Source organism: Chanos chanos, chromosome 11 (genome assembly GCF_902362185.1).
Source record: "Chanos chanos chromosome 11, fChaCha1.1, whole genome shotgun sequence".
NCBI lineage: Eukaryota > Metazoa > Chordata > Actinopteri > Gonorynchiformes > Chanidae > Chanos > Chanos chanos.
The window spans coordinates 3,630,326-3,641,381 of record NC_044505.1 but is presented as its reverse complement, the minus strand read 5'-3'; the positions used below and the strand labels follow the sequence as shown (position 1 = coordinate 3,641,381).

At 43.3% G+C, this 11,056-nt stretch overlaps 1 protein-coding gene across 2 annotated transcripts in view; it reads left to right on the top strand.

Annotated features, from left to right (window-relative positions):
- Window positions 1–419: 419 nt before the first annotated feature.
- Window positions 420–11,056, top strand: part of lef1 (lymphoid enhancer-binding factor 1) — a 42,442-nt gene continuing 31,805 nt past the window's right edge. For both annotated transcript variants that reach the window (XM_030788201.1, XM_030788202.1), the window contains exons 1-3: window positions 420–626; window positions 2,417–2,483; window positions 4,371–4,498. In XM_030788201.1, the coding sequence (XP_030644061.1) occupies window positions 420–626; window positions 2,417–2,483; window positions 4,371–4,498 (402 nt within the window). The remainder of the gene's footprint in view (window positions 627–2,416; window positions 2,484–4,370; window positions 4,499–11,056) is intronic.

Sequence of the window (11,056 nt, the reverse complement as noted above, 5' to 3'; positions counted from 1 at the left end):
CAGTCTTTACGCGCACTTTGTTAATTTTACCACGGGACCATAAGGAGAGCACTGCGGTGGGTTTTGCCCCGCTTATTTAGAAGCCGCATTTGAAGTTTAACTTCTGACATTTGAAAAAACAGTGATAGAAACTTTCTTACCAACATTCGTTTTGAACTATAACATCTAAACGGTTTCCTAATTGGATTCTGAATCATTCGAGGAATCCACAGCAACGCAAAAAAACTAAACAACTGAACAAGCGTTTTGCCCCTGTTGCTTAGCCAAAACACAGACGGCGTGTTCGCAGACAGACCGCTCACGCTACCCCTGAGTGTAGAGATTGTAACGGCTATCGGGGATTTTTCCCCTGGTTTCATTTTGGGATTTTGTGCCCTTTCCCTGGTTTGAGCCGTGAAGGACCTCTTCCGTAATCCAAAATGCCACAGTTAGCAGGCGGAGGTGGTGGCGGGGACCCGGAGCTATGTGCTACCGATGAGATGATTCCCTTCAAAGACGAAGGAGACCCACAAAAGGAGCAAATATTCGCGGAGATTAGTCATTCGGAGGAGGAAGGAGATTTGGCGGAAATAAAGTCATCTTTGGTCAGCGAGACAGAAATAAGTCCAAACAGCAACGGCCACGATGTGAGTAGAGTCCCCTTCAATGGATGAGAAAGTGTCCCAGATGGGTCAAAGTGTGTTCACTGGAACATCAGTGCATTTAGATTTTAAGGTTGTTGTTTTTTTTTTTATCTTCTGAGCTACAGCTTGGCTATGTTTGGTTATATTTAATATTATCGGACTAGTTATTTTTAAACAGCGTACGAGTTAATTGGTTTATTTTTCAAGTTGTGAAGCAGAAGCATAAATGAATGGCACGTGCAAGGGGTGTTGTGAACACGTCTCGTTTTTCATATTGTTGATACGCTATAATTGTCCTCAAACACATGGTTTTACATGAATGTGAGTTTTGTTTTTTGTATTTTCTTTTAATCTATTTTATATTTAGTGTCTGTATCACAACTTGTGCAAATGCAGGATCAAAAGAGTGATTTTAAAAATAATTGCTACTAAATTTATTATTGTTATTTTCGTCTAATCTGCACTGCAATTTATACATTTATTTTTAAGACGTTTCAAGGACACATACGTGGCCACCCAGCATTAATTTCATTTCCCCTCAGTATTTTTACCTCTGATTTTGCTAGGGAAACAAGTAATGTTTAAAAATTTGGCTATTTTTGGCATCCAGTGTCTCTTTCTGTACCTCATAATTTCGAATAATTTCTAACAGTACATGTTTAATAATAGCATTTAGTCTTTTTTATCTTATAATTTGATATGTATTTAAGCAACTAAAACGAACTAAAAATGGATTTACAGAGAGAAATTTTAGATGATTTAAATGGTTGTGGCATATGGAATCAATGGTATTTTTGTCTTTTCCTTTCAATTTTAACGCCATTTTTAAAAAAAAAAAAGAAAAAAAAAAAAGAAAAGGAAACAAGAATAATTGCTTCAGGATTTTTTTACATTTTTAACTAATTTCAGAATCAACACATCTCATTCAAAAAACTCATTGGTTACAGATTTATCTGGTATGCTTTTGATGGAATATGACTTCACATTTCACTGAGAAGAGCGGTGCTCAAGCCATTGATATTTAGTTCTTTTACTCCATTCCTGTCTTTTTCGCCCTCACACACAGACTGCGAATTGAGTTTGAACATCCGGTCCTGAACGGTTTGCTTTGCTATTAGCTCATGTTAATGAAATTCGCTACCTCTTGACATCCACAACACAGAGAATTACAGAGTGATGCAGGGAACGAATAAACTGAGGGGTTGAGTGTTAATTTGGAATCCAGTTAAGACTTTGACTCTGCCGGAAGGGATCATATGGGAACCGAACTCCAAAATAAATGATTTTTTTTTTTTTTTTGTCTTATTCATATGATTCTAATTCGATACAGTAGAGAGAGTGTGGATGAAGTGTGGCGGTACTTGAGGATCACTATCTTTTTTTTATTTTTATTTATTTTTTATTTTTATTTTCCCTCCTTCTTCTCACTCCCCCAAGCCATGCCAGCGTGAATCAGAGAATTTTACTTATTGAGGTTCAGTTTGGGGAGAGAACATCTCGACTCTCCATATTTTGAATTTCCCAGAGGCAGTTTCTCCTAATAAAATACTTGTCCGAATGATTTGAACCTCTTTAGTTCTCTCTCTCTCTCTCTCTCTCTCACATGCAGATATAGCTATTTGGTGTCTTGTTCATTAGAAAGAGCCTGGTTGTGTATTATGGCCCTCTCTTCTCTTTCTTCCTCTTTTTTTTCCTGTCTGTCTGTCTGTCTGTCTGTGGATAGGGTTGTCAATCAACATCTGTTCTCATTCCACACTAAACTGATCGTTTCTTTCCTGTCCTCCCGTCTCCAGCCTTCCAGACAATCCCAGCTCCCGCCCGACTCCTACCATGAAAAACACAGAGATCATCCTGACGATGGTGAGTGATGCAGTCTCCTAGAAGGCTCCGGATTATTCTCTGTTCCCCCGTGTTGTGCGCTCTGTGGGTTTATGTAACAGGAAAGGGTTATCTTTTTTTTCCTTTTTTTTTTAAGTGTAAAATCCTATTTGCATAATTTTTTCAGAAGCTTAGCAACTGTTCACAAGGGTGAGAGGAAAGTGTGTCGATACAACATGAACTTGTCCTTTGATGTTTTTTTATGAAATAGAAACTCTTTTAGGTTAGGTTCCATTTAAATGATTATTGGTTGTTGTTGTTTTTTTTAAATATATATGTGTGTGTGTGTGTGTGTGTGTGTGTGTGTGTGTGTCTATATATATAAATGAATTTAGAGATGGACAATTGTTAATATTGGGGAAAAATAATAAGCCATCGTCTCATGTAAACATCTGACACAAATTCAAGGAGAACGAGTGTGTGGCAAATGATTCGTTTAACTCTCAGCTGTAGTTTCCACCATCTGCTGTTAAGTAAAACAAATCAGTAATGTTATTTCGAACAGGTCCCCCCTCTAAAAATGTTATTTTAATTAGAGCTACGTGGCTTTTTATAAATGATGTCAAATCGACACTAACTCAGTTGCTCGGTTCAGAAGTTTTGACGTGTTCATTTCCGAAGCGTTTGCTCAGTAAAATGACAACACAGCAAAGTTTTGGGATGACACAAAACAGCACGTGCCGTTAGAGCTTGATCGGCTGAGTCCTGGCCTCCCTGCGTACACACACACACACACACACACACACACAGCTGCTATTGCCACTGACAACATGTTGCTTGGGTCGAAGGGACTGGTGTCATTTGTTCTCTCGTGTTTGGCCCTCAGTCGTGCAGTCCGAGATGATTTTCGGAAGGGAGTCACACCAAAGTGTCTGCCCCCTTTTGTTCTCTGTGAATAGCAACCCCCCCACCTCCCCCCCCACCCCGTTGACTCCACACCCCCGCTCCCACCCTCCCCGTTAAACCAAGCACTTCATTGTCCTGCTTCACAACAAGTCACCAACATCTCACACACTTCCCCAAATCTCTCACCTGTGCTTAAGAAGAAGGGGGTCGTGTTGGCATGCTAGCAACATCCCCCCCACCCACCTCTCCCCCTTTTCGCTGTCCCACCCTTTTCCTTTCACAGTCTGTGCCACCGGCCCCTGGAAACAAGGCGCCTGCCCTCCCCGCCCAGGTTTGGGGCCTCATCAGACAGCGGGGGCAGTGTGTGTTTGGATACAGACTCTCTGTGTGTGTGCATGTGTGTGTGTGTCACTCTTTAATTGTGGCTAATTTGCGCGGAGGGGCATCCATTGTTCTCCAGGACGACGTGCTGATCCTCGGCAGGCGTGGGTTTTGGGGGGGGGGGGGGGGGGGGGGGGGGGGGCGGCGGCGCTGAGGTGGGGGGTGGGGGACAAAAGATGGAACAGGGGGGTCAGAGGACAGAGATCCTCATTACGGCAGCCATGTGAAAACAGCCTCTGTTTGGGACCGCGCACAGATCGAGAATAAATGTACTAATTAACCTCTGATCATCTAAGGTCAAAAACGCCTCTTTGGTTTCATTCATTCAATTCGTTCATTCATATTATACTACCATGAATTTTTGACCCTGCCATTGGAAGTATTAAATGACTTCTAGGCCTTGGCTGTCTTACAGATTATCTAATTCCATATGTACAAAATAGCCAACAGATTGGATTTATAGGACTCCAACTTTTTATTTTCCTCCCATTTGGAGGGATATATTTTTAACAAAGCTCTTTGCAGTCAGATGTTTCACGGTTGTTTATCAGACGTTCTTTTTTTTTTTTTTGGTAAGAATTTGAGATGTAAGATCTGAAGCCTTACGGTTGTTGTCGTTGTTGTTTTTGTTGTCTTTTCCAGGCAAACACCCAGACATGTACAGCAAAGGCCATCCGTACCCAGGTTACCCGGGATACATTATGATGGGAAACATGAGCAACGATTCCTACATGAACAACGGTTCTCTCTCGCCTCCGATGCCCAGAACGGTGAGTATCGACTCCCTTACGCAGGGACTCCTCCGAAAGACGGGCCGAGACGGGCCGAGTCTTTCTCGGGCGTCCTACGTCGCCCCTCTGCAAGCCCTGAACCGCACACATTTCAAAACAACAACAACAACAACAACAAAAGCCTTGTTTGTTTGTTGTTTGAATGTCTGTTGTTTTTGTTTTGTTTTTTTTTCTTTTAAAAGAAATCGCTCGCGTTTTCTGCTAACGGGAACACGCAACGTTTTGGGCTCGGACTCATCCACGGATGGGTGATCAGCTTGCGTAACTGTAAATGTTGTGACCCGTATCTTGGCAACCATTTTGGCATACACGGAAAATTCTTGTTGTGCCACTCGGATTTTCAAATGGATGAGAGACCTCAGGGCCCCCGGAATTTTTCCCTTGATTTACTTTTTTTTTTTTTAATTGTAGTCTTTGTTTTGTACAGATTTGCATTAAGATGCAGTAAGAATTTAATGGACGTGCCTTGACGCTTCTGGAAGCAGTTTGTTCAGAAACTAATTCATGTAGCGTCACAGGACTTTGTATTTACCTCTCATTGATTATCATCTAATAATAACATCCCTTCGCAAATCATAATGATGTTTTCCAACTGCTCTCAACACACATACACACGCACACACACACAGGAACACAAACACACACTGTTCCTGTCCTATAGTTGTCTTGGTTCCAATTTCCAACGAACCCGTCCCTACCCACCACTGATGCTACAGACACCACCAAACGAGAGAGAGCGAGCGAGAGAGAGCGAGCGAGAGAGAGCGAGAGAGAGCGAGCGAGAGAGAGCGGACACGCTAGCAGCTGTCCACTATAATCCTGTTTGGTGCTGTTTTGTGTTGGGGAAGGCACCCTGGCTCTAATATGGCCGGGTGCCTGTGAGGACTGACTACTGCTGCTGCTCCTGCTGTAGGCTGTCTCTGGGCTCAGTGTGTGTTTTTAAACCTCACATGGCCGCGGCTCTCTCTCTCTCACACACACACACACACACACACACACACACACACACACACCCCAACCAACCTCACTGCACACACACACCGCACGCTGTCTCAAACGGTGACCAAAAAACCCCCATCTGTTTCCACGGCGGTGAGGGTGTGACCTGGTGTCTTGTGAGCTGTTGCTGCCTGGGCTGTGTGAATGGTTAGGATTACGTACCCAAAAATCTGCTCAGCCTTTTATGTCTTCCCCCAGAGGTGAATAGATGAGGGGAGACAGACTTGTAGCGAAATTTGATTTTGTTTTGGGGGGGGGGGTATACACAGTTGTCTGCGTGGACCAACTGTAGATGTAGTGGTGTTAGCCGTGGTTCTTTTCTCTGAGTGTAAGTTCTTCACTCCTGCCTGGTCATATTTGAACATAACTGTCTTTGTTGCTGTTTTCTTACCGTTGTCATCTCACATCTTCTTAATAATTTTCGATGTCTTGAAATAAAACGTTCACTTACGTATCGAATTAATTTAGCGTCATATGGAGAATCAGTGTCGTTGAGTCTTTTGGATGTGGTTAGAAATGAATTAATGTAAATTTTGACTGGATATTTCTCTGTCTGTTTATACTGTCTTCAGTAAACAGAAGTCGTCTAAAAGCCTTTTTGCCTGTTTCTCCAGCTGAAGGCCAGTGGGTTAACATGGCAACACAAGAGGCTTTCCCCCTTTTTTCTCCTTCTCTTTCTTTCTCTATCTCTCTCTCGCTCTCTCTCTCTCTCTGTCGTCCAAATATGTGGACACAGTATCTCCAAGACCCCGGATCAGTTTTCACCCACATCAAAGGCTGATTGCTGCTGCCCCCCCTCCATCTCTCTCTCTCTCTCTCTCTCTCTCTCTCTCTCTCTCTCTCACACACACACTCTCTCTCTCTCATTTTCCCCTAGTTTGGATTGATTTTCATTGGCCAGGACATTCCTGAGCACAGAGCGCCTACCCAGTCATTGAGCTGTAAGATTTCTAATGACAGGCGAAGTTTTCGGCTCCTGTACCTGCATTTACAACATGAGAGAAAAGAGAAAGAAGGAGAAATCAGAGAGAGGAGAAAGAAAAAGGAGAGAGAGAGAGAGAGAGAGAGAGAGAGAGAGAAAGAGGGCGAAGGAGAAATTGAGAGAGGTGAAGATCTCCGACTTGAACGTTTCTGCAGCTCTGCCGGGTTGCTGGCACTGACCCGCTAAGCCGTTAGCATCCGTTCGCAGGTGATCGGCGATTGGCACGTGGCTGTGATTCGATGCTTTAGAGGATGGCAGTTCCACCCGGGGGCTCGTCTGAGGGACATACTATGAGACAAACCATTAGCCTCTTGTTTCCAACAGTACGCTCTGTTCAGATTAAGTCCTTTTGTAATGTCGAAGAAAAAATGGGCCTCTTTTTGTTTGTTTGTAAATTCCAGTAACGTTCTCTGTTATCCTTAGATGATGTAACAAACGATAGCTGATTATGCTTTCTCTCTCTCTCTCTCTCTCTTTCTCTTTTTCCTCTTCGAATATGTTTTTGTCTCTTGAATGAGGGTTGGGAGAACGCTTTTTGTAAGGGCTTGGTTTCATTCTGGCACCAAAGTCGAATTCGTCTCTCTGTTTCTCAGTAGAGCTTTGTGTGAGGTTTTTTGCTGTTGCATATTGGATTATTCTAGAATGATTTCATATGGAGAGACTGGTTTTCAAGTCACACTGCCCAAAGCTAAAATCTTCATCACTGAACCAAAAAAAAAAAAAAAAAACAGTTGACGAAACTATTGCTTACCATGCTTTGTGAGTCATTTCTGAACTCTCTGAAGTGAACACACACACACACACACACACACACACACATATGTACACACCTACACACGCGAGTGTATTCACTCACTGTAATCCATCAATTAGCCAACACCTTGTAATGGGAGTGCAGCCAGAAGCTCTTAAACACACACACACACACACACTGAAGGCGGTGGTAAGGTAACACAGATGATATCACAAGTTTTGAGCCTTTATGTTCATGGAGCTTTGAATTTGGCTTTGCAAGAGCAACAATGAGAAGGTTTGGGCATTCTAATCACTAGAAAAGAAGGTCTTGGTTTTTTTTGTTGTTTTTTTTTTAATTACTCACCTTTGCTGTTCTTTTCCACGGAGTCGCTGGCGCCGATAACGTGCCTTCTCGACGTGTTTTCTGGGAAGGGAAGACTTGTTTTTGAATTCAAAAACTGAACCCAGAAAGACTGCGTAGCAGCATGTGCTGAGTGCGTCAGAAGTAACTGGTCGCGGAGTCAGAGTGGAACCAAAGCTGGTTCTTGGTACAGGAGCTGCTACAGGGCCGGCGTTTGGTCCCACTCTATTTTTCCCTCTCCTACTGTGACTGAGTGCCCACTGGCTGTGTGGCTTGGAGGGTAGAAGCCCCCCCCCCCCCTCCCCCACCCACTCTCCCAATATATCCTTTGATGTGGGACGTAACGGATCTCCAGCCTTCCGTGGAATCGCAAAACCCCCCCAAACCCTGGCTTACCTAACGGGATTTTGCACCACAATTTTTTTTTTTTCCCCCTCCTTTCCTCCCCCCTTCCCTGTATCTGTGTCATTCCTAAAAACTACATTACCCAGCATGCTGCATATATGCCTTGGTCACAAGGTGACAGTCGCTACTGTGAAGGTTTTAAATGCTGTGTTTCTTTTAAGTTTGAAATGTATGTTTAAAATGCTCTGAGAGTTGTGTGATTGGAGCAACTTGAGTAATGGCATACGAAAGTGCTCAGTCGCAATCAAACACATCCACCCCCACCCCACACCTCCCATTTTATCTGCACATCGACAGCGTATGTTGAAGCGGGGTTTTTTTTTTTTGGGGGGTGGGGGGGGGTGGGGGTGTATCGTCTGCTATGCAGGTTTGAACACTTGTGTACCCCAGGCCTCCCAGAGCGCTAATGTCTCGGAACGTTTGAAGTGTTGAAATGCGCTGGAGTTTTATAAACAGACCCATCAATACGCAATTCACATCCTGAAGCTCCTGCACTGGAAAACCGCGCACATATTGACTCCATGTGTCCAGATCTCGCTGAACTTACGACAAAAAATTAACGCCTGATGGTTTGGACTGTTGAAATTAATTTTTTTTTCTTAAAGAAAAAGTTTAAATTGCATTTGTTGTTATAGTTAATTGTTTTAAATATTAGTTTAGATTCTGTCAGCAGATCCAGGGAGTCGTAACAGCTACAGGTTGGTGTTTGAAATAGCATCTTATGGTTACCAGTGGCGACAGACAATGTATGCTAACCACTCGCTACTTTTAAAATCCAAATAACAGTCGTTATCGAGTCTACAACTTTTGAGGCTAATTGAAAATCATATTTGTAAGATAATCACAACTTGATTTAAATATATAAAGTTTGAGTTTCTGATACATTTTTCTATTATTTACTGCTATATGGTTGCTTTGCAGCTGTTAAATAATTTATCATTTGAAATTTAGAGGCCTTTTTTGCAATGGAATTGATTTGTTACCCGTCCAGACTTGGCGTAGGCTTTGGCTTATTTATCTGCCCTAAGAAAAAGCTGGTTTTAATGTTTTCCTTTTTTTATGCTGTGTTTGTGTACATAGAAGTGTTCTGGTCGTGCTGTGTTTGGTGTGAACTGTATCCTTTTCACACTGACAATTAATATACCAGCTCCCCCCCGACTCTCGTGTCCCACCCCCAGAACAACCCTGCAACGTGATTAATTAATTACAACATTTCAAAGAAGATGCTGGTCTTTTAGGAAAAGCTAACGGGGAGAAACCACCAGAATATATATATTTATATATAATCTTTTTTCAAAAACACGCGAGTCACTCGTTCAGACGCTCGTGTTAATTTAGTTCTTCATAGTGCAGGTTCAGTCGAGACTTTTCTTTTCAGTTTGAGAGGGTTTTTTTTTTTTTTTTTTTTTTAGCTGTCTCTGATATTGAAAGCTTTACAGGATATCGGTGTCAGCTCCCAGTCAGCACCAGTAAAAGCACCGCTGACGGATCCCGCTCAGCAGCACCGTCCTCAGCCTGTCCCAGCACCTGCTGTCGCCCCCCCCCCCCCCCCCCCCCCCCCCTTCTCTCTCTCTCTCTCTCTCTCTCTTTCTCTCTCTGTCTCTGTGTCTGTGTCTGGGGGTCCTCTCTGCCTTTTGTGTGGGGCTGGACTTTGAGGTGGAGAGGCCTGAGTGAGCCTGGTCGACATGTTTTGTCTGCGTGTGCCACGCTTGTCGTCTCCTCGCCCCTTTTTGTTTGGTCTCTCTCCGCGCTTTTCGCCGTGACCTCGCTCGCCCTCGCGCCGCGGCGTCGGCTCCCGCCGCTCTGCAGTGACTTCAACGCGTGACTCACTGCCAGCTCAACGCAAGTGTACGCCTTTTTTTTTTCTCTCTTTTCTTTTTTTTTAATTTTTATTTTTAAACCCTTTATGCTTTCAGCACCAAAACCGAAACGCTGAAGGCTTCTCCATTAGGATTCTTAATGAGGAGAATTTAACTGGTTTGTGTTTTTTTGGAGATGTGTGGGATACACGACTCTCTCCGGCCGTCCGACGGATGGACGTTTGAGAGTTTAACGTTGTGTTTTAAAGGGTAAAAACCGCTCCTGTTTAATTCAGACTGAGAAATGAACAGGACTTTGTCTTAGCATCGGTAGCATTCCTTTTTCTTTTTTTTTTTTCCTTGTCTTTGCGTTTCATATTTTTCAGAAGCTCATTATTTTTTTTCCCGGGCTGTGGTGAAATATTAATGTTCCCTGTGTGGAGGAGGTTTAGTGTAGACCCGTCCTCTGAGTTACAGTACAAAGGGTTGAATGTGTCACCAAAGCCCTGTTATTAGCCGGCGCTGTTTAATGGATGTACATGGATGCATGGATCTAAAACCCAGTTCGTTCTCTCTCTCTCTCTCTCTCTCTCTCTCTCTCTCTTTATTTCTCCCTCTATGCTCTGTCTCTCAGTCTGTCCCTCAGTCTGTCCCTCTTTTTGCTCGACATGTCAACTGCTCCTTTTGCTACAGTCCCTCTCAGCATAGTAATGTAGTAACACTCTCTCTCTCTCTCTGTCTATCTCTCTCTCTCTATCTCTCTCTCTCTCTGTGTTCTAGCTTGTGATAGAAGGGAGGGGTGTGTGCTATCAGTTCATTTTGTGTGGTCTTCATCATAAAAAGACACCCTGTTCTTTGAATGGGGAAAAAGAGTTCTGTCTTTAATTTTGGGGGAAACTCGTAAAACTTTGTCGCTCCTTTCATATTGGCCACAGAATTGAAAACAAATGCTGCTTCTCCCCCCCTCTTTTTTCCCTTTGATCTACCCAATTATGGAGTTGTGAAAATAAAAATCTCGCTCGCTTGCTCGCTCACTCGCTCTCTCTCTCTCTCTCTCTCTCTCTCTCTCGTGCTTGCTCTTACTCTTTTTTTTTTTTTTAATCCCTCCTCTTGCTCCCTCTCTCTCTCTCTCTCTCTCTGTTCATACCCCCCTTTCCTATTCTCTGGTTGTATTTCTCTCCTCTATTTGTATTCCTTCTTCCTTCTTTTCCTCTCTCTCTCTCTCTCTCTTTCCCTTCCCTTGCCTGCACTTCCCT